The sequence below is a fragment of the Wyeomyia smithii genome, chromosome 1 (assembly GCF_029784165.1).
Source record: "Wyeomyia smithii strain HCP4-BCI-WySm-NY-G18 chromosome 1, ASM2978416v1, whole genome shotgun sequence".
Lineage (NCBI taxonomy): Eukaryota > Metazoa > Arthropoda > Insecta > Diptera > Culicidae > Wyeomyia > Wyeomyia smithii.
This window is the reverse complement of record NC_073694.1, coordinates 24197546-24222321: the sequence shown is the minus strand read 5'-3', so window position 1 is coordinate 24222321 and position 24776 is coordinate 24197546. Positions and strand designations below refer to the sequence as shown.

Genomic DNA, 24776 nt, shown 5'->3' with positions numbered 1-24776 from the left:
CAACCACGAAGGTCCTCTTACCCACCGACTGTTGCTTCCTAGTTCTGGCCGGCGTGACCACTTTGTCGCCTCATCAGCTACGTTTTCTTTCGTGCTGACGTACTTCCAATCAGCTATGTTACTTGTCTCGAGAATCTCGCTGACACGAAAGGCGACATGTTGAGAATACCGACGATGCACTGTGGTCCAGAAATGAAAAAAGGTGGTCAAAAGTCATTTTCTCATAAACGTTACATTTTAGAGCAATACTGTCTTCGGGAAAGTTTTAGAGTAAAAAAAGATCCTTCTTTGGACATCAACAGATCCGTGATTAATCCCCCTACAAGTGAGATAAAAAAAAATATTCTCTTAAACTCAATATTTTTTTATCGCCGTCTTTGGCAAAGTTTTCCAAAATAACATAACAAAAAACTTTGCTGAAGACACTAGGAAGTTATTTCTCAATCTTACTGAGCTATCTGATTATGTTCAATGATGGTTAAAAAAAAGGTTTTTGCCGTTAAGATTCATATGTTATACCACAATACCTCTGATATTCTTACTGAACTTTTAAAACAACATCAGACCTTAATTTTTTATATGTTACAGCAGATTTTATTTGATGATAATTAGGTTTTTTTTTCAATTTTTCCTGCCAAAAAATTTACTTTTGACAAGTAATTTTCGATTTTCTGCCGTTTCCCAACTCATCCCAAGGCAAGATTACCACCAATTGAATTGTCCATGTGCTCTGCACACACGGCAGTTAAAATTTCTTGCAGAAATTTGCAGAAACTTATAAAATCATGAAAACAAAATAACGCGCATAACGCATTGATAATACTTCAAAAGATGCATCAAAAGGTAAAAATGCAAAGCTTGCTATGTTTTTCGCAACAAAGATCCGATATTGATCAACATGACTTAAATGAACTCACGTTGAAGTTGTTTTGTTTCATGATTTTATAAGTTTCTGCAAATTTCTGCAAGAAATTTTAACTGCCGTGTGTGCAGAGCACATGGAAAATTCAATTAGTGGTAATATTGCCGTGGGATGTGTTGGGAAACGGCAGAAAATCGAAAATTACTTGTCAAAAGTGAATTTTTTGGCACGAAAAATTGAAGGAAACCTAATAATCATCAAATAAAGCCTACTGTAACATATAAAAAATGAAGGTTTGATGTTGTTTTAAAAGTTCAGTAAGAATATCAGAGGTATAGTGGTATAAAATATGAATTTTAACGGCAAAAACCTTTATTTTTAAACATCATTGAACATAATCAGATAGCTCAGTAAGATTGAGAAATAGCTTCCTAGTGTCTTCAGCAAAGTTTTTTGTTATGTTATTTTGGAAAACTTTGCCAAAGACGGCGATAAAAAAATATTGAGTTTTAGAGAAAATATTTTTTTTATCTCACTTGTAGGGGGATTAATCACGGATCTGTTGATGTCCAAAGAAGGATCTTTTTTTACTCTAAAACTTTCCCGAAGACAGTATTGCTCTAAAATGTAACGTTTATGAGAAAATGACTTTTGGCCACCTTTTTTCATTTCTGGACCACAGTGCGATGATCAGATCGAATCCAGCATAACACATTGCGCGAATCAGTCCAGAAATATCGCTCATCCACTTCGAACGATAAGCTGTTTGAACTTCAGCGGAGCCACTTTCGACTTTGCAGCTACTATTGCACACTCTTTGTTGTTTTCTTGCTGGAACTTTAAATAAACCACAGCAGCATAACCGACCTCGCTCGCGTCGACAAACGTGTGTAGTTGAGTGACGGTACCTGGCATGATCGTTATAGCGGATATACGGACCTTGTGTACTGATGGAAGTACTTCTAACCAATGCTCCCATTTTTCGAACAAATGACCCGGAATTTCATCGTCCCACTCGATCCCAGCACGCCAGATCTCTTGCAGTAGGACTCTCAAATATATCAGCAGATTTGAAACTAGTCCGAGTGGGTCGAATATTGCCATTAATGTACTAAGAACTTCCCTTTTGGTTGGACGTCGCTTTCCGGATAGAAGTTCTGTGTCGTGTTTTGGCGATAGCTTATATGGGAGAGTGTCCGTAGCAGTACACCACCACATCCCTAAAACCTTTTCGGTTGCTAGTTCTGATCCTAGATTTAAGTTTTTTCGCATGCTCCCTCGTTCTGAAGTGCTGAAAGAACCGCTGCTGAGTTTGAAATCCAGTTCCTCATCTCAAACCCAGCTTGGGCGTGGACGTGCCGAACTTGTCGGGCGAAGAGAATAGCTTCTTCTTCTGTTTCAGTACTTACCAGCATGTCATCGACATAATGGTTTTTGATGATCGCATCGACTGCTGCTGGGTACTGTCCTCTATGGTTTTCTGCGTTTAAGTTTTTTTACGTACTGGGCACAACTAGGTGAGCAGCTGGCTCCGAACGTCATAACCCGCATGACGTATGTGCTGGGTCTCTCGTCTGATGAATTTTCTTTCCATAAAAATCTTTGGCAATCCTGATCATCTTTTGACATAAGCACTTGGTGGAACATTTCCTTAATGTCACCGCAAATGGCCACCTTATTCTCGCGAAACCGCAGCAGTACCGAAATGAGGGAAGTCAACTGATCTGGCCCTTTCAAGAGTAGTGAGTTTAATGATATCCCCTTAGTTTTAGCAGCTGCTTCCAACACGATCCGTACTTTCGACGGTTAATTTGGGTTAAACACGGGAAATATAGAGAGATACCAGATTCGTTTTGGTGGTTTTTCCATCTCGTTGTCCGAAAGTTTGCGGATGTACCCTTTTTCCAAATATTCATCGAGCTTTAGTCGCATTACTGTAGATAAGTCTGCATCTTTTTTTAAACGAGATTCCAGGCAACGCCAGCGCTATAGGGCAACGGGTTTACTATTCGGGAGCCTAAATTGGTCATACTTCCAGAGCAAGCGTGCCTCATAGTGCCCGTTCTCTGTTCGTACGAATGATTGCAAAATTTGAATAGCTCGTTTATCCTCGATAGATGATACAATACTCTCTGGTTTAATAGTTCCTACCTTTTCTAAAGAAAAGTACTCGCGTATGAATTGATGAAGCAAATCGTCGATATGTTCCGTAAACGGACACAGGTGGCGGCTATGGTGACCAACGAAGGCAGTGCTCTCATTCCATCCTCCATGAATTACCCATCCCAGTCGTGTTTTTGTCGCAATGGGTTCGTTAAGTTTGCCTTCTCTACCTTTTAGTGGGTGGCAAAGATTTGCATTGTCAATTCCAATGAGAATTTTTGGTTGTATGTCGCAATATGATTCGACCGGAATGCCACAAAGGTGTTTATAATGTTGACTCAGTTGCTGCATATCAACAGACTGACGAAATAGGTCAAGACCTGATACTGTGTGAGCACCACGTAGGTTGTACTTTTTACAATTATCGCCTGTTCCAGAAATGTCTATGTCAAATCTGATCGAGTCATTTTCTTGACGACGTTTATTCCCTGTCCACCTTAAACACAGTGGCTCCGGTTTTCCTTCAATGTTCAGCTCTTTTGCGAGACTAGCATCAATGAGTGTTAGTGATGAACCATCATCAAGAAAGGCGTACGTCTGGAGGGATTTCTTCGAGCCATATAAGATCACTGGGACTTCACGAAATAAGCTCTTATGAATGTTTTTAAGATGCATGTTACATTCATGTTCCGTTGTTTGAGCTGTTACAGAATCTGGGAGATTCGCCCTAGTATACGTCAGACGATCGTTATGTAAAAGTTGATTATGTTCATAAGTGCATCCACCTTTTCCGCAAATTTGCTGAGACTTGCATGTTCCCTTGTGTTTACGAAGGCATTTTCTGCATAGTCCGAAATTCTTCACTATTGCCCATTGTTAGTTGTACTCGAGCTCTCTGAAATGATGACATTTCTCTAAATTGACACAGTTGCGTTTGCAAGCCACACACACACAGCAGCTTCAGAGCTAGGCTCAACTCCACTTGCGCCGTTGTCATCCACCTGTTCATCATGTGTATTCAGGTACACTGAGTTCTTTCTCATTATTCGCGATGGTTTCAATTCGCAACTGGGTTACGCTGCTAACGGGCAAACTGTTTCGGCAAGATCATACAGCCACGCTGCGAATGTGGTGAGATTAGCACCCTGAATAGTTCGTCTGAATCTTGGATATTAAATTATGTATAATAATTTCTGGGTTTCCATAAAGTATTCTTAAAGTAGCAATGATACCGGGTACATTAGATGGGTGCATAAGTCTACACTTCACTGCCTCATATGCCTTGCCTTTCAAGCATTTTTGCAGACGTATCAAATTCTCTTCTGGAGTGTACCCGCACATACTAGTTGTAGTTGTGTATGTAGAAAAAAAGAGCGGCCACTCCTCGGGAATTCCGCTAAAGTTCGGGAGCTCTCGTGATACAGCTTGCCGAGCTGCAACTTGGCTGCGCGTTAGGTTGTTGCCTTCATCGTCGTCATATAACTCGGTTCGTCTCGGTGTAGAGCGTCGTACAGGATCGAATGCGTCTGTATTTACAAATTGTGTACCTCTCCTTGGTAACCGAGAATTTTCTGTCATACGGAAAGGCACCGTCGTTCTAGCTGGCCACGTCGTGTTTAGCTGCCTTGGGTGTGATGCGGGTGTCGCACGGCAGTTTTCAGTGTCATTTACCTTCGAACGTCGGGTCTCTTCTGACTGAATTCGGGTTTCATCTTCGTGTCCGACACCTTGGAGCCATTCTGAAACTCTGATATTGGTATCATCCTCCTCTACGCTTGTTACTGAATTATCTTCATCGATCAGCTCTCGCAGTTGATCGTAACGTTTGCGTAAGTATTCACGTTTCTTCCTTTCTTCTTCTTCTTCCAGTGCTCTTTCTTGTTCCAACAATTGTAATTCTAGTTTCAACTGCCATTGTTTAGTTGATGCCTTCGAGCTTGCACCCTTTAAACAGTGTTTCGCGTTTTCCACAGGACTCTGCTGTGTATTTACCTGTAGACTTGTTGCCAACTGAGTGGGACGTGCATCCGTAGGATTCATAAAACCTGAAGTTGCTGGTAAGGTTACTGTGGATATCGGCTGCATAAGAGCACTGGGTGGTACCGTTTGTGAATGTGGGAAAATATCTCGTCCATTCATTACGAATGACACAATGAAAATGGTTAAGCAGCATAAAAATCCTCCAATCTTTTGGCCCGATCTTGCTTCCTGCCATTACTCTAAGGATGCACTAGGGTGGTATAAAACAAATAATGTCACATGTGTCCCAAAGGAGATGAATCCTCCAAACTGCCCTGAAAATCGCCCTATTGAAACTTTTTGGGCTTTGACCAAGGCAAAGCTGAGGAAATATGTCAAACCAGCGGACAATGTTGAAAAATTTAAAAAAGATTGGCTTAAAGTGGTAAAAATGGTCGGAGAACACACTGTGCAAAAGCTTATGAGTAGTGTTAAGAGAAAAGTTAGAGAACTCGCGTATCCTACGAAAAATAATCTCAACTGGAATTGAAACTGGAAAGAAAACACTTATTATCTATATTACAGAATAAAATGACCCAAAAAATCCTGTATTTTTTGTTTTATTCAAGAAAGAAGATGTATTTATAATTTTCGGAACAGTCTATATTTCAAGTCCTTGAGGCTGAGGACACAAAATTAATTTGTTTTACTTTTATGTATAGTTAAAAACTGATGTAACCAGTCTACATATGATTGACGAAATAAATAAATTTGCGCTTTACAGGACGCGATCCGTTCGGTGGTACTCTATGGACAGAGATCGTGGACGTGGAAGGAAGTCGATTGGTGCGCGCTTGCAGTTTACGAGCGTAGGATCCTGTAATCAGTATTATTTCAGGTTACCAAAAAAAAATCGGCTTCGGGTCGAGTACAGCGTTGCAAAGCGAGCGAGTATTATTACTCAGCAACTGTAAAAGAGTACGCGAGTTCCTGCTAACGAGTAGAAGTGCTCGACTAAAATTGCTCGACTAGGAGGAGTGCTTGAAAAACTGTGCTTGAAAACAAAAATGCTTTCTCCATCTACTCGGTTTTGTTTCATGCACTGACAGCCGACAGTGGGGCGAAGAGTAGGTATGTAAAGTATCGCAACGTGTAGGGTATCGGACTCCTTTGGTAAGTTTTTGGTTTTTGGCAGTCTAATGCAAAACCAGCCGTAGCAAACCGCTGTCGAAGTAGCCCGATACCTTATTATTTGTTGTCCCTCTGCAACCATCGCAAACCATCTTGAAACAATTGTCTTCGGCTGGCCGTTCTCGCGAGTATGGGAATAGGTACAGACTAGAAGAGTAGACAGGAGTGTGTGCACACGATCATGGGAGCAAAAGCGACAAGAAAAAAAGCGAAAAAGAACGAGAAATAGCTTGAATGGAGATTTCCCCTGTGTGTGATAGCGGCAGCAACAAGAAACTCACATGTTGCTTACGAGTGAGACTAACAACACTGGTAGGGTACGGGTTTAAAAAACATTTCTAGTAATTATTATTAAATTTGACAAAATATCAATGAAAAGAACGAGTATTTTTTCATTTTTTATTTATACACAACAACTCTTCAAACCGACAAAAATGCAACAAAAAACCAAGACAACAAATTAAAAACGCTCAAAAGAAATGATGTTTGACAAATAAATTAAAATTACTATAAATATAGAGAAAAACAAATTATTTTATGAGGCATCCAAAAAATTATTAATAAACGAAATATTTGGATAAACATAGTTCATAAGAACTTTAAAAACTTAGAGAAATGGTTCGGAAGAAGATCAAACGTGGAAAAAAAACAAAAAAAAAAACAAAACATATATAATACATTAGGAAAAAAATACAGTTGACGGCAAATCAAGCATCAAAGATTGAGAATAAATATAAATAAACAAAAGTACTCATTCAAGAATACGGAAGAAAGAGAAAAATGTGCGAAAAAATTGAGAAACTGTTAGTACACCAGTGATTAATAAAAAATAAAATGTTTATGTTCGTGTAGGACTGACAAAGTAATGAGGGAAAATTCACAAAAAAATAATCAAATAAATATAATAATATTTCTTAAAATTCAGAGTTCACATAATATCAGCGAATAGAATGAAAAACCTTTAACATATGATGTTTGGTGAATTTGACATCAAACATAAAAATGAAAATTAAATACGAATCACTGAACAAAATTTAAAAAATAGAAGATGAATAATAATAACATTAAATCGAAGATGGCTGATATAAACAAAAAAAATACAATAACAAAAATCTACCAAAATTTAATACGTATTTAAGGGGTTATATACCTTTTTGGTCGAAAAAAATTAGGGAAGTTTGAATCTATTTTTAAGTGCATAGCACCATTTTCATTGCATCAAAGGGGTAATTTTCTGAAAGTACAGTTTATCAACAACAAAAAAATACGTTTGATTTTGAGATATACCAATTATTACTGGAGTAATGGCTGTTTCCCCGAAACGCTTTTTTTTGCAGAGGCTAGCGGTGATCCTGATTGAGACTCAGCGGGTCAACCGAAATAAAAAAACTCATATTATTCCATTAGTTTAGAAGTGTGCCGGGTCCTTGAACGATCGCTTTTATGAGTATTTTGTTTTCAGTGCAAATGGGAACATTTTTCCAAAAAAATGCACGTTTTGAGCGCTAAAAATTGCATTACAAATTTTTTTGCGGTAAAATGTAACTGTATGTTTCGAAAAGCGATCGTTCAAGGACCGACGAATTTAATAACGAAAATTTAAAAAAAAGATGAAGGAAATCGGTTCAGTAGTTTTCCCGCAATCAGGATCACGGCAAAGTCATTTTTTTGAAAACACCATTCCGAGATAATCGCGTGTAAAGTTTCAAATTTAGCTTATGCGGCCGTGGCGAGGCGCGCTGCAAGTCGCTATAACTTTCTTCCTATTGCTCAGATTTTTATGAAAATTTGTGAAAATGTTCTCAAGATGTTGTATTTGAAGATAATACAATAAATTTTGTTTTGGTTTTTTGAAAACTAAAAAGGTATATAACCCCTTAAACAAACATTCGGAAATAAAATTACTTGAAAACTTCTTTCTACTTTTTCTTCTGATTTCCAGCTTGAATCGCAGGTGAAAATAACACTTCTTTCGAGTTTTTACAGGGTTCGACAAAAAAAAAACTGCGAGAATTTATTGCATTTCTTTTAAATTCATTTTTTAACTACTTAAAGCCATAATAATAAAATTTCCGAGTTCAATCTACTTTATTGGGTTCCTTCAAACAAATTTACTCGATGTTTCCTACATTTTTATTTAGAGCATACCTTTCAAACGTAGTTCTCCTGTCAGTTTTATCATAAAAGGGGTTTATTTGTTAAGAGGAAAAAAGTCAGTGTATGTGAAGTTTTATCGAGAAGCAAGGGTAGGTGAGAAGAGCCTGAGAATAAATCCCTGCCTAATTTCTTTATCATCGAATAGCTCTCCGTAATCGCTCGCTCAACTCAACTTGAAGATTTGAGAATATTGATTTGGGATATGGAATTTTCGCTTCTGCATTCGAGACTTTGGGCGTAGGTATATAGATCTCTGATGTAGGATTTAAGACTGGGGATTTAGGTTTGATAAGTTAGGGATCTTTTATATTGAAAACTAAAATTCGTAAATTTGAAGCGTGATTATGATGTAACATATAACACATCACAAATAAAGTACAATTTGAGTATTAAATTTCTCTTTTTTTGTTAAATGACTTCTGCGTCTAATTTGTCTGAAAATCTCAGCCTTTAATGAAATGCAAATATTGCTCAACCGCACTTGAAGGAAAAACACACACTTTCATACACCACTGATGACCATCGTTGCGGGGAAAAACAGGATCTCTCATAAACACTCATCTGGGAATGAAATTTTCCAAGCCACCCGTCGGTTTAATGTGATTTCTATTCAGTGTTTACGTCTTTTTCAACGTTTCTATTTATTTTCCGAAAGCCCAGTGCAAATGCGAATTTCAACAAAACAGTGAATTGAAACGATAGGATTTCTTCCTCTTCGTGTAACTGATTGCCACCCAAGTCAGGTGCAAAAAGAACGACTATTCCCAAGGGACAATCGTTTTTTTTTTTGGTCGGTTTCCGTTCGAATCTTATCGGACGACCGGCCGAAACTGCCCAAGGCAGTTGATCTGTGCTAGAAACATCCTCAACCTTCGTCACTACCACGGCGCAGCACAGTTGTAAATACAATTGAAACCGACCTCGGATCGACCCTTATCAGGTGACCCACACCGGAGTGGTGCGGCGAATTTTATTGCTTGAGAAGCTGGAGTGTGGTAGTGAAATACAACTGGCAGAAACATCGGTTGAGTAGAATAAAAAAACAACAATGTGAACATTTGCATCCGCACACTTTCTGACTAGCTGAAGGAATGAGGAGGCTATAAATTCTCCTGTCCGCAAAATTTCCACAGTGTCCGATTGGACCTCTGCTTCGGTGAGGTGAACCGGAAACCTTTCCCGGAAGTAACATTTTTGCGGTTGTTTTGGAACTAAACAACGGTTTTTACTGGGTAGTTTATTCGGAGTTGATTTCCTACCACCACCACAGAAGGAGGAGATCTGCCTTATCTGTGGAGCATAGAGTGGGATCTAAATCCCAAACATGTTGCTACTGCTGCTGCTGCAGCAGCAGTAGTGATTATTTTGCTTCAGTTTATTAAATTAAGAACAATGAGAGCTCTCAGGAGTGGCAGCCCAAACAACGGTCAGCAGGGTAATGAGGAAGAATAAGCAGCATCTACCGACTGACTGCTGTTGCTCCGGGGTTCGAATGACTTCCGCCGTTGGTTGTTTCCAGGATATTTAACTGAAAGCATACAAACAAGCATACACACATACTCAGATTGAGATCGCTTAGACACGGACACATTTGTACTAGCAGCTCAGTAAGCTTAGTGAAACAATTCAACAATGTCTGGTTGAAATGTTATTCCAGGAATTATTTCCTATTAACTCAAAAACCGAGCGGGTGAAGGAAAAGAAGGGTAATTCCTAACCAGACTCATCTTGATACTGGTCATTAGCAGGAGGATTACTCATTTTGAAATGACTTTACGAAGCTGGAAATTAAGTGCAGGAGCTTTGTTAGTGTTGCCACGACGGTAGGAGAACTAGTGAATCTTCGAAATGTTTCTACCGTTGGATATTTAACCGGCAAAAGTCCACTCAAAATGTAAATTATTTCAACCGACTGACTCTGGGGCGTTTTGTAGTACATGTTCATTAACCCGGGTCCCTTTGTTTACCGTCGTTGTCGGACTGTGTGTGTCCAACCGTGTCCATTTTCCACCTGCCATCGGTTTACTTTCGCCGGTCCAGCTAATGTTTACTTTGGCTTATTTGGGTGGACGGTAGCTCGCATATTTGGAGAACCCTCCTCTGTTTGTGCGGAGCTCCAACACTAAAACCTCTGTGCTACTCGAGCAATGTCACATGATAGGAACCCAAATGGGTTTCGGTTTTCGACAGAAAAAGCCCTCCCAAAGTGACCACTTTGGACAAACTAATTTACTGATTCTGATCGCAGGTCTGATTGGACGGAGAACTGGACCCGAAAACAGGAAAAAAAACAACCCAACCAAACAGAAATTAGCGCATATTCACAGCAGCAGCAGCAGTCAACAGTCACATTCGGATCGGAACTGATTTGAGCGAGCGGTGGAGATTTTCTCCAATTGATGATAGGCAAAAAACAAAAACTTACCATTTTGTTTGAAAATCGCTTCGCAAGCATCATCCGCGTCCAGATGATTCGGCAGACTGCCACAGAACTTGTTCCGATCCTGGGGGTTGATGGCGGCCGGACCGTCGCGACAGTCCTCCCGATGGCATCCGCGGCCACCATCATTGTCATTATCGGCCGGGCCACGAAAATCGTCACCCGGCGTCAGGTCCGGTGGAACGTTGGATTTTATTCCATCCGAAGTGTGATTGTGGATAACGTTGTTGTTGTTGTTGTTGATTATGTACTGATACGGTTGGTAGGACTGGCTGTGATCTGATTTTAGATTATCTGGAAACAAAAGATAGAAGAAACTTTTTTAGTGTATGGCATTAGAACTTCAGTCACGTGAAGTCATAAAAATGGAACTTGGAAATGGAAAATGTAATAGAAATCGAATTCCCAAGGCGAATCCTGGAGTTTTTCTGAAATTCTAAATTTAAAAAAATTGTATCCTAAAATCGTAGTATCGAGTTATAAATCCATAAGTCTTGAAATCCTAGTAACCTCTAAATCTAAATCAGAAGTGCCTAAAAATTCGGATGTTCTAGAATTCTGAGATACTTTAATTCACGCTGAAAATTTCCTGAAATGTTTCTGAGAGCCTCAGGTCCCCAAACCCCAAAAATTCCACAATCCTATGATCCTAAATATCAAAATATGAATTCTGAAACCCTGAATTACTGTAATTCATACATTCCTAAAATCCTGAGCAATAGAACTCTTGTATTCCAAAAATCGCAAGCTACCTACCGAAGCTACCAAAATTCTAAGATGCAAAGATTCACAGACCTGAAACTCTAAATTCTGAAATTCCATTAATCCTAGCGCCTCTAAAATCTCTTAAACAAAACGATATGAACCCTATAAAACTTCAATTACTGGAACTCCAAAAAACTTTTTAAAATGCCAAAAGCGTGAATATGAAGATTTGAAATTCCTATGATCCAAAAATTTCAAAATTCGAAAATCCGTAATTAAAAAAATCGCAAAATTTTTGATTTTAAAATTAAAAAGAAAATCTCAATCCAGCGACCCGTAAACGCTAAAACTCGAATCCCCGAAAGTTCTGGATGAGCAGTAATATTCATGTTTCGCAATTTAGAATTCCCACAATGCAAAATTCCAGAAGGCCACAGGCTCTGATACAAAGGTGCCGAAATTTTGAAAACTCATACTAAAAAAAGAAATTTTATTTCCCTGACATGATGAAAGCTTTGACTTGTACTGAGGATCACCTAAAAATAAAAAAGGTATAGCAAAAAGAAAATTAAGCCCTGAAATCTCGAAGCTTGAGATTATTAAAATTTTATATCCCAATCATAAATTCTACGATCTTTAAATGACGAAATCCGGGAATCTTGAATACTAAAACTATACATGATTTCCAAAATCCTGAATTTTGGAAATCCAGAAATCGTTCAAAAGTATTCAAAATTCTTCAGTGGTCAAGTTGTGGACCTCAGAAATTTTCTCAAAATGCTTGAAGCCTACACTCTTGTATCTGTAATTTAAAATGCCTTCCATGATGAATATTCTCAAATCCAAATCATTGGTCAAAATCCGTAGCTTCCAAAATCCTACAATTTCTGAAATACTAAGATGCTCCTTATCTTATGATCTTGGAATCTCAAAATCCTCAACTACTAAATTCTCAACATTCTGTAATCGTGATTTCTTGTGATTGTAAACCAATAAAATCTTAAAACATTAAAAACACAATCTAGAATTATAAATCCCAAAAAATTTTTCATTGCTAAAATTCAGAAATCTGAGAATTTCAGAATTAAGATAATTTAATCTTTCTTAGAACTTCAACAACCCAATATTCTGAATTATTGAAATCATTATACACTATAATCTTAACACAGCAGAGTCTCAAAGCCCTTAACCTTAAAATTTTCTAAAATCTAAAATATTATACCTTTACTCAATGACCTAAAATAGCAAATCTTGGAATCTTAAGCAATCCAAAAATAATACAACTTCGAAATGTTGAAGTTTTCATTCCTAAAAACCCAATATATTTACATCCTTCCAGATAAACATTCCGAAATCACAAAATTCTAACATTCCTCAATCGTTAAATCGCGATGCATAAATCCTGAAATGCTAAACAATTTTGATATCTTGAAATTCAACCTGAAAACTTCAAATTAAAAAAAAATGGTGTCCTGGAATCTTGAGAACTCTTACTATGAAATTCTGGAATACACAAATCTTAAGAACCCCACGCTCCGAAATAAAATGCTAAGTTTAGGAAACTGAACAATCTGAGACGTTCAAATCATGGAATTCATGTCTTGTAGAATAATCAAGTTTTCAAATCCCGTCATTCCATCGCCAATAGCTCAAAAATTTCAATCCTTAAGATATTGAAATTCGAATACGGAATATTAAAACATTAAAATTTTACAATCTGAAAACCCAAAAAATCTAAAATTTTAAACTCATTTAAATCTTGAGCTTCGAAAATCACCATATAAATTACCAAAGTCTCAAACTCATAAAATTCAAGAACTGTAGAATCCTAAGATGCTGAAATCCTAAAATTCAAATTACATAATACAGGTCGAAAATTTCAAAATTTCAAAATCTTGATACCATTCAAACATCCTAAAGGCCCATAACCTCATAAGCCTTAACTCGTAAAATTCTGAAATCCCAAAATCCTCAAAACTAAAAGTCGTAAAACCTTAACATATTAGGATAATGAAATTACAAAAATTTGGAGTACTAGAGTAATATTCGAATGTTTTTTTTTTCCAAAATTACCAAACATTTGAACTGTGATTGTTTGTAATTTTTGCGAATTTACCATGTTAAGACATTTTAATTCCAAAACTCTAAAACCTTGAAATCCTAGATATTAAAAATCTCAAAATTTCTAAATCCCAAAATCAGAAAATAACAAAATTCTGAACTCCTCAATGCATGAAATCCTAAAATCCGTTAATACCAACACTCAAAATTAGTAATTCAAACATTCCAAAACCTCGGAAGTCTGGAGTACTTTTTTTTAACCCTGAATCTTGAAATCACTCAGACAATTGGATTTTGAAACAATAAAATTAATAACCGTAACTCTTCAATTGCTTTAATTTCTCTAATTCCTAAATTATTGAAACACGACGTCAAACCCTAGAAGTTTAACTGTCTCAAGGGAACACATCAAGCGAAAAACTGTTCCAGCGGTTCCTGCAAAAGCTGCTCTAAGAAGCACCACTCATTGTTACACCTGCCACCTCTCTCGTCGGCTTCTGGTTCACTACCAGTGGCAACAATCAAGCAGCCCACAGTGTACCAACCCGCGGCAGCATCTACTTCACAGTCGTGCCAAATGTCGCATTTTGTTCCAAACCTCCTCGGAGGCTCTTCGTCGCAGGAGCTCGCGGTTGCCTCACCACCTATCAATTCGTCGGTTCGATCGCAGTCGTCGCGCGGTAATTCTATCCCACATTCGTCGGTCGATGTCGTTTCTCCTCACACTGCCTGTCAAAGTGCAGAAATAGTGACTCAACCTCGGCAGTCAACAGTCATTTTGTCAACAGCAGTGGTCAAAGTGAAAAATATTGATAACAAATACGTCCTCGTCAGAGTCCTCCTGGATAGCGGTTCACAGCCAAGTTTCATCTCCGAAGCGCTATGCCAAAAGCTTCGTTTAACACGAACGTAACTGAATTCGCCAGTCAGTGGGATCGGACAATCGATAGTTAACGTTCGCTATGCTGTAACCGTCTCGCTCGCATCTCGTTTCGAAAATTTCATGACCCAACTGGACTGCTTAGTACTGCCGAAGCTTACCGTCTCGCTGCCTAGTCACCACATCGATATCTCTCGCTGGCGGATCCCTAAAAATCTTCCACTGGCTGATCCGCAATTTAACATAAGCCAAGGTGTGGACATGATAATCGGAGCTGGTCTATTTTTCGAGCTTCTCGAAAACCAGCAAATCTCTCTTGCCGCTGGCTATCCCATGTTGCAGAAAACGGTTCTGGGTTATATCGTCTGTGGAAAGATAGAGCAGCCGACCTTAGAGGTCACTGACACACAGTCCTGCCACTTCTGCGTAGAAGGTACGCTTGATACCATGCTTCAACGATTCTGGGAAATCGAGAATTTTGATGACGGTAAAGCTCTTACGCCAGACGAACAATTCTGCGAAGAACACTTTCAATCGACTGTTACTCGTGACGAAACGGGCCGCTATGTCGTTCGTCTGCCACTCAAAGAAGACAAGGTGGAAATGCTAGGAGATTCATACCCCGCCGCTGTTCGAAGGTTCCAGCAAATGGAAAAACGGTTCTTCACTGATAAACATCTTCGTAAAAGCTATTCTGAGTTCATGGAGGAGTATGAGAGGTTGGGTCATATGGAGTTGAGTCCCGTCGCGTCGCGTAGCCCACAGTTTTTCCTTCCCCACCATGCCATCCAGCGTCCAGAGAGTACGACCACAAAAATACGAGTGGTATTCGACGGTGCATGTCGTGGAGCTGCTTCCTTGTCGCTGAATGATGCCCTCTACGTCGGACCAACAGTTCAGCCAGCTCTGTTTGCTACCATCATCAACTTCCGTTTACCACGATTCGCCATATCCGCCGATGCGGAGAAGATGTTTCGCCAGATGTGGGTTCACCCAGATGACCGAAAGTTCCAGCAAATTCTCTGGCGCAACAATCCGTCAGAACCAATCCGCAAGTATCAACTTAAAACCGTCACTTACGGTCTTGCAAGTTCGCCATTCCATGCCGCTCGCGTTTTAAATCAATTAGCTACAGACGAAGGACATCGCTTTCCGCTGGCCGTGCCAGTGATACGGAAAGGCACCTACGTAGACGACGTTCTCACCGGACATGATGACCATGACACGATGGTCGAAACTTGCAAGCAGTTGAGGGAGATGATGAAATCCGGTGGTTTTGTACTTCGCAAGTGGGCATCCAACTGCAAGACAGTCCTCAGTCAAGTCCCAGAAGAACTCTGGGAGACCTCAGCAGAATTGGAGCTCGATCGTTCGCAAGCCGTCAAAACTTTGGGGTTGTTGTGGTTCCCTCACCAGCATGACGTCTTCAAAATCAAGGTTCCCGCTCTTCCAGAGCTTGAGGTCGTCACCAAGCGGATTGTCGTGTCGGAGATGTCCCAACTATTCGACCCGCTTGGACTTCTAGGACCTGTGGTGGTCAGTGCCAAAATGTTCATCCAATCTCTCTGGGCAGCACATATGTCGTGGGACTCTGAGCTTGCGAAAGAAGCAGCCGTATGGTGGAAGAAGTATCGTGCAGACATTAGGGAGCTTATCCTGCTGCAGGTTCCAAGAAGGGTCCTGTGGAACAAGGATACAGAACGCCAGTACTCAGTACACTGCTTCTGCGATGCCTCGCAGAAGGGATTCGGATGCTGCGTGTACATCGTATCTTTGGATGAGTATGGCCAGCGTCATTCACACCTGCTCACGTCGAAATCTCGCGTCGCACCTCTTCGTGGACAGTCAATTCCACGCTTGGAGCTCCGCGCAGCACTTCTCGGGAGTCAACTGGTCCACTGCTTACGAACTGACACCAACATCACTGGACCAGTCACATTTTGGACCGACTCTACTATCGCACTTCACTGGATCAAATCCAGATCGAATTCCTGGAAAGTCTTCGTGTCGAATCGGGTCGCAGAGATCCAACGCTTAACGAAGGATGCGCAGTGGATGCACGTACCGACCGATCTAAATCCTGCCGACTATATCTCCTGAGGATTACTTGCAAGCCAGATCATCTACGACAAGCTGTGGTGGCATGGGCCAAAGTATCTCAAATTCCCCGTCGAGCAATGGCCAAAGTGTCCGATTTCGATGCCGAATAAAACGGATTTGGAGGAGGAGATGCGTATGTTGGTTTCCCTGCATCTACTACAAGACAACGGAAACATCTTTAGTGCATTCTCGGAGTTAGCCAAGCTAACGCGCTTCGTCGCGTACTGCTTTCGGTTTCGGAACAAATGCAAGCTTCCGAAAGATCAACGCGTGTTGTCCCCGCTGTCGCCTCAAGAAGTGGACTGTGCGCTGAAATCATTAGTTCGCCTCGCCCAGCGCCAGGAATTCCCAACAGAAGTTAAACTACTTAGTCAAAAGCAGACCGAGAACACAGTCAGAGTCGCATCGAAGTCGGCACTACAAAACCTGAACATATTCATGGACGATTTCGGACTACTGCGGATGGACGGAAGATTGAAAAACTTAAACGCACCGTTCGACACGCTTTCCGATTATGCTTCCAGCTAAACATAGTCTGAGCATCCTCATCGCCAGGTCAGTTCACCTTCAGACACTTCACGGTGGACCGTCGCTTGTGCTCGCTACCATCCGTCAACGATTCTGGCCACTCCGGGGTCGCGAGTTGGCTCGTAAGGTCTTTCGACGATGCGTCACCTGCTTCCGGTGCAATCCTACAACAGGAAATCAGATTATGGCACCTTATCCGTCGTTTCGCCTCAGACCAGCTCGAGCTTTTACGTACTCGGGAATGGATTACTGTGGGCCGTTTCTCGTTCGTCCGTTAATTGGGAAAGGCTCGTCCGTTAAGGTGTACGCCGCGTTGTACGTCTGCATGGTGGTGAAGGCCGTGCATCTCGAGGTCGTCGCTGATCTGTCGTCCGCCGCGTGCATAAACGCCGTCAAACGCTTCGTCGCCAAACGCAGTCGGGTTCTTGAGTTGCACTGTGACAATGCAACCGCTTTCGTCGGAGCAGATCGTGAGCTGCGTCAGCTGCGGAAAGAGTATCTGCGGCAGTTCCAGTCGGCGGAATGGGGTCTCTACTGTGCGGACAATGGCATCACCTTTCGGTTCATTCCAGCCCGCTCTCCACACTTGGAGGCATCTGGGAAGCCGGAGTGAAATCGTTTAAGTACCATTTTCGTCGCGTCATGGGACAAAAGGCTTTCACAATGGACCAGTTCCTAACGGTCGTTGCTCAAGTAGAAGCAGTCCTGAACTCCCGTCCTCTTGTTCCCATTTCTGATTCGCCTAACGACCTCTCCGTTCTGACCCCAGGGCACTTTCTCATTGGAGAGCCTCTTGTCTCTATTCCTGAGCCTGATCTACTTCACCAGTCCCCTAATCGCATCACCCGTTTGCAGGACATGCAACGCTCGGTCCAAGATCTTTGGCGTTGTTGGTCGCGGGACTACGTGAGCCAGCTGCACCAGCGTAGCAAGAGGAGGCGCCCGGCAGTAGACGTCCGCAAGGGTCAATTGGTGCTGTTGAAGCAAGACAACTACCCTCCACTACAATGGCCTCTCGGGCGTATCATCGAAACTATCCCCGGTTCGGACGGGCGAGTCCGAGTCGTGGTAGTCAGAACGGCTTCGAAGGACTTCAAGCGAGCGGTCACGGAGATTGCGGTCCTTCCAATCGATTCCGACGACGAGGTAGACGCATCAACATCAACATCAACTTCCGAAGTGGTTGTCGGTTGAAACGGACGGTTTCAATGGCGGCCGGCATGTTGAGAACAGCAACTTGTATTTAAATGCCTGAAAAGAAAAATTAGAATTTACTATAATATTATAAACAAACACAAATCATCCCAGAATTATACTTACCTACATCTACTCACTTTGATCCACTTTCGCTATAAAATGCACACACGCAGACAAGAGACCAACGGAAATCATTGTTAACAATGTATGAGACAGAACAAATAGAACCATCGTAGAGTAAAGTTCGCATTCCTACAAAGTTATTAGTCGTCGGTCCGAAAACCATTTTTATCTTCGCTTTTTTGCATTTCGTTTGGTCGGTCAAAGTACTACAGTGCCGGGAAGTGTTCGCCGCCAGTCCGGATAAATTTCTCGTCTATTCACCCCCGAAACAATCCGATTTAGCCATTTCTAGTAATATTGGTTCCCCCAACCACTAAAATTTTTGCAGAGACTGAAATGAGTTTTTTCGTAAACATAACGTTGATGCCATGAACCCGGTGAGCAAATACTATCCGAACTCTCACCTAAGTTGACGCCAAATTTCATAGAAATATTTACATAACTATAATCTTTCTAGGGCAGCTCTTCGAGCAGTAGGACAGCACTTTTTTTCGCTTTTGTCGAATAGTTGATTAAAAGTGCGGGATACAGCAGGCACCCGGACATATCGTACAATAGAACAAAGATTGTGGTCGCAGTGAGAAAGTCCATGGAAAAAATCAGATTAGATTCAAAAATCGTGAAATTATATCATAAATTTATCCATAAATTCTTAAACCTAAAAAATCTCTACTCCAGAGATCCTGAAATTTTAAATGAGCAAGCCAATGTAGCATTTTTTACAACCCTGTAATTTTTCTGAGCAGACAGTTTAAAAGCCCCAAAACCTTGAAATCTTAGGAGTACAAAAGCCGCAAAATTCTGAACGTTCGAGTTATAAAAATCACTAACGCCTATAATCTCAAGACACCCAAAAACAAAAATAATAAGAACCTATAATTTTCAAAATTATTTACTCTCTATAGCCTCCTAATCTCAGAATTCCTAGATTTTCCTTCTGAAATTCTAAAATTCGAAAAGTCGTAAAATCCAGAAATATTTTAATTTAAACTTTTTTTCAATTCAAAAATGACCGAGAAATTCTAAGGTAACAAAACAATAAATCCTCAAGATAATATTAAACTAGAAATCGAAGATCCTATAATCCTAACAAGTTGAAATCCCAACATCCAAAATCCTAAAATCACAAAGCCCGAAATGATTTGAGGTCAGAAAACTCAAAAATCCTAAGACTAAGACCAAAAAACTTCAAAATTCGAAATCCCCAAAATCTAAAATTTCAAAAACCGTAAGCCTATAAATTATACGAAATGAACAGTCTAAAAAAAATCGAAGTTCTAAGATTTCCAAATCTTTAATTCCCTGAATGAAAAAAATGCTAATCCCAAAATCCAAAAATACTAAAATTTCGGAAATTTCACAACCCTGGGATCAACACTTTCACAACATAAAACCTTAAAATCTTGAAAGTGATTGAGATCCCATATCCCAGAATGATACTTAAAATTAAATTTTTTTTACTACTAATAATCTCAAAATCTCATATACCAAAACCCATACAAAAATCAATAGAAAAATAGATTCTAGAATTACTAGATACCGAAAAAACAAAAATAGCAAGAAACTATGAGCTAGTCTTTCTAGTCTTCTTATCTTCAAATTCCCTAATTTTAGTTTTGGAATCATAGAATCGAAAAATCGTAAAATCTAGAAGTATTTCAATTCTAATATCTTAAAACTTTAAAAGCCCCATTAAGATTGGGATATCCCAAAATTCTTTGACTCGAAAATTCGCAAGTGAAAAAGAGATAAATCCTCATAAGGGGCCATCTACATACCACGTGAACAGATTTTTAACGATTTTGACCCTCCCCCTCCGCGGACAACTGCCCATATAAATTCTCAAAAAATTGTATGGACCGTGGACATTAGCCAACCCCCCCCCCTCCCCCAAAACTGTCCACGTGGTATGTGGATGGCCCCTAATCCTTTTAAATTGAAACTTTCAGATCTATAAATATCAAAGTTCAAATATATCAGTATCCAAAACTTTGAATTACAGAAGCTTGTAACTTTAACATATTTAAATCCTAATATTCGAAAATTTTTAAAATCCTAAAATCACAATATCGCCAAAGCTGACATCTCAAGAACGTGACATTTGATGTCTCGAAACCCAGAAACCTTTTGAGATTTTAAATCGGAAGATTTTAGGCTTTCTACTAAAATCTTTCAATTTGAAACTTAACAATCACAAAATTCTGACCTGAAAAATTTACAAATCCTGAAATTAAAGAATGCCAATCCTGAAGTTCAAAATTGCTACAAACTCAAAAATCCTATAACCTTACAACCTTAAATCTCGAACCTAAAAGTCTAAAATCTTAAAATGATGAGATCCGGTAATCCAGATTTCCAGAAGTCTCACAGTCTATAAGTTCTGAAATCCTGTGGTCAAAACCCTCTAACGGTTGAATGTTCATTGCAACGTTTCCTAATTTCGAATCAAAGAAATTTGAAAATGAAAAAAAATCGTAAGATATGAAATTACCAGAATCATAAAACCACCTTTCTGAGATATCTTAAGTCCAAATAAATTTTGAAGTCTCAAAATGCTGAAATACTTTAAACCTAAGAGCCAGTTCGCGAGAGCCGCAACCACCTTTCTGAGGGACGTTGTTTTGATGTTCTCCGATTGAGCTGTAATTTTCAGCGTTGGTTTGTCTATTCAAGATAGGAAGTTTTGCAAAACTTTAATTTTCTTCATTGAGTTTAGAAACTTAGTGAAAAAGTCAATGAAAACTTTAGTCCTTTTTAGTCAGTTTCCAAATGATGCATCAGCATTTTATATCAAATAAAAGTTGTTTGATAAAATGCTAGCTTCGGGTTCTGGAACTTTTTCTGCAGAGAAAATATCACCCCATAAATCGCCAAGTATTTTCCGAGAAAAATATTTCGCAATGTAAATCTATTTGTTACTTTTGTCACTTTTGCCCTTAAGTTCGTATTTAACTAGAGTAATAATCAAAATTGTCAGTAAATCTATCGAGTCCAACCCGAGTTCTTGAAGTTCTGGTGATTTTGACGGCGTTTACCGATGACATTTTTTTTCAAGGAACGTTTTACCCCAGATAGCTTATCTTCTGGTAAAGTTGGTAGTTCTGGTAAGGTAGAGTGGTTAATCAAATTTCCAGCAGAATCTATTAAGTCTAGCAGGAAATGTAAATGTAATTAGCGATTTTGGTGTTTTTTTTTAATCTCCTAGGGTCGTTTCACCCCATTTAGCACACTTGGCTTATACATGGCATAAAAGATCTTGAGTTACTCTACAAAACACAACAATATACAGTTTGATACCTTGAATCATGAATTGTTGCTGCGTAAACTAGCCATTTATGGTATTCGTGGAGTTGCAAATAACTTGTTGTGTAGCTATCTATCGGATCGGTCCCAATTTGTGTCTGCTCATGGTGGCGCAAGTTCTATTTTGCCGGTAACTGTTGGTGTTCCCCAGGAGAGCAACCTTGGGCCTTTACTTTTTTTGATATATATCAACGATCTACCGGCCATCGGTTTGAAAGGTGTTATCAGGCTGTTTGCAGACGACACAGCAGCGTTCTATGAAGGTGATACTCAAGAAAATATTATAGCCCATGTTGACCACGATTTCAAAAAGCTGCGTAAGTATTTTAAAACAAACTTGTTATCACTAAACCTGTTGAAGACATGTTTCATGTGGTTCCACTCTATATATAAACAAGTGAACCATCCAGCATGCATAGCTGTAGATGGAGAATAAATACCTTGCGTGGATCGATTCAAGTATCTCGGCCTTGTCATGGATCCGTCACTCACCTGGAACCATCATTTAGATACCCTCGAAAACAAACTGTCTAGTATGTGTGGGCTGATAAGAAAAGTTTGCGAATTCGCTCCACAAAAAGCACTAGAGAAGCTTTACTATTCGTTTTTCCATGCACACCTTCAGCACCTTGCGGTTGTATGGGGTGCGGCCGCGAACCAACGGCTTAAAAGAATCCAAGTTCTTCAAAACCGTTGCTTAGAGACGATATATAAACTACCTCGATTATATCCGACACTCTCACTTTTTTCAGATAACCGTGTCACAGTTTTGCCTGTACTTGGATTGTATCATCAGCAACTACTGGTTTACACACACGCCGTGAGGACTGGTTGCGTGCGATATCATCTCCACAATAAACTTTCAAGAAACAGCACATGACCATAACACGAGACAGGCTCATCACATCGCGGTGCAAAGACCGCGCACAAATTATGGGAAGAAGAGAATAGCCTATATACGACCAATTCTTTACAACAACATACCGGATGATTTCAAAAGTGTCGAAAATGCGTTCCTATTCAAATTGAAAATTAAGCAGTTTATAAAATCAAATGTTGAAAATTATTTAGTGTAATATATTCACCTCTAGCCAAATAATTAGCAATTGAGGAAAAAGCCACCCCTTCAAAGAGCCAGTGGCTCACTGGGGAAGCATAGAAGTTATGGTGTTTTCGTCGTGATTATTTCCAAGGCTTAAGCCACGGCAAATAACGTACCTAACCTCCAGAGGTATAACTGGAATGTCTGTGTCTTACACCAATGTATCACTTAGAAGACTAGAAGAATAAATTCAAATTCAAATTCAAATTCAAATTCAAATATTTTTTCTAGCGATGTTGAGAAGAGCAGGATGCCATTGAAAATTGACAATTTTTAGAAAAATGCATTTTTTCGTGATGATGTCTCTTTGCCATATGTTGTGACCATGCGTTTTGAAGTACTCTTAGTGTAGAATAATACCAAAAATTTTCAGACAAACCCATCAAGTCTAGCAGGAGTTATTGCACTTTTTAGTATTTGGATGATTTTGGACATATTAGTTTTAAAGGCCGTTTTACCCCATAACCTCAATGAAAAAATTTAAATTTTGCATAACTTTATGACTTGAATAGACAAACAAACGCTGAAATTTTCAAAACAACATCCCTCAGAAAGATGGCTGCGGCTCTCGCGAACTGGTTCTCAGATCCTTGTACTTTCTATAGTCTCCCAATCTCAAAATTCCTGAATTTTTCTTCCGAAATCATAAAAAGTCGTAAAATCTGGAAATGTTTTAATTCCAAACTCTTAAAATTCAGAAATTTCGTTTTCTCCCTCTTGAAATTTCACAAAATCCCAAAATTCTTGAACTCGAGAATTCAAAATAATTCAAGGAACAGTTCTGTATTTCTTGAATACAGAAGTTTTTAAACTCCTAAATCCTGCGTACCTAAAATCCTAAAAGCTAGCTCTACAAAAAGAGACTTCTAAGCTTTAAGTTATTGAGATTCGAAAAAAATTAAAATTCCGAGATCATAATATGTCAAATCCTAAATTAAAAAATACTTCAATCCATTTATCCCGGAATTCTTTGATCTAAAAAATCCCAAACAAAAAATCCTGAGATCCTGAAATTTGAAATCCATAAGCCCACCCCAATGGAGTGGTCCCCGTGGCTCTGTAGTTAGCGATGTCGGTCGGCTAGCTCTTCCACACGGTTGTGATATCGGGTTCGATTGAGTCGAGGATCTTTTCGAGCTGGAAATTTTCTCGGCTCAGCACTGGGGCGCGGTGTATCGTTGTACTTATCCTACACATGCAAAATGTGCCAAAAACAATATCGATAACGAATTCTCTCAACTCATTAATCTAGTTGATCGAGACCACTTTTAGCCCCGATGTCGTTGTTGTTGTTGTTGTAAGTCCTCCTCTATATTGCAATTTTCACAAACCCGCAATATTAGAACTCAATCAAAATCCTAGAAACAGAAAGTTTAAAAGTCTCAAACTAATACCAAAAGATTCAAAATCTCTGAAATATAAAATCAAAAAATCACTAAATCCTAGAATCAAAAGATATCTAAAAACGGAATCCTAGAAACAAAAAGACCCAAAATCCCGAGAGAATTTAACGCTAAACCCTCAAAAATCCCAAATTAGATTTGAATTTCCTAAAATCTTTCAACGAAATGATTCGGAGGTAAGAAAAAATAGATCTTATTAAGATCCTAATAAAATAAAATTTTTAGATCCATACATAACAAAGTTCAAATATATCAGTATCCAAACATTGAATTCTTAGTAAAAATCTATAGCTTCAATATATTCAAAACTAAACATTTAAAAATTCTATTCTCCTTAAAACACAAAAAATCGCAAAACTAGAAATCCTAAGCACCAAAAGTTTCAGATTCTAAGAAACTACAACCATGAAAACTAATAATATTAAAATTAAAGAATTCATAAATTCTTAAAAATCGAACTGTTTTCATGCGGAATTCACAGAATCTTAAAATACTACAATCCTAACATCCGAAGGTTCCAAAACAATAAATACTATAAAACTAAAATCCTGAAACTTCCAGAATCCTTAAATCTCAAAACTTTTCGAATTTGGGATATTTAATCCAAACCTGAAATTCGAGATCTAGAATTATAGAATCATGATCTGAAAACCATGAATTCC

At 39.2% G+C, this 24776-nt stretch overlaps 1 protein-coding gene across 3 annotated transcripts in view; it reads right to left on the bottom strand.

The window, feature by feature from the left end:
• The window catches only part of LOC129717900 (uncharacterized), a 201648-nt gene that overhangs the window by 70255 nt on the left and 106617 nt on the right, over positions 1 to 24776 (bottom strand). For all 3 annotated transcript variants that reach the window (XM_055668169.1, XM_055668170.1, XM_055668168.1), the window contains one exon: positions 10698 to 11006. In XM_055668169.1, coding sequence (XP_055524144.1) covers positions 10698 to 11006 — 309 coding nt within the window. The remainder of the gene's footprint in view (positions 1 to 10697; positions 11007 to 24776) is intronic.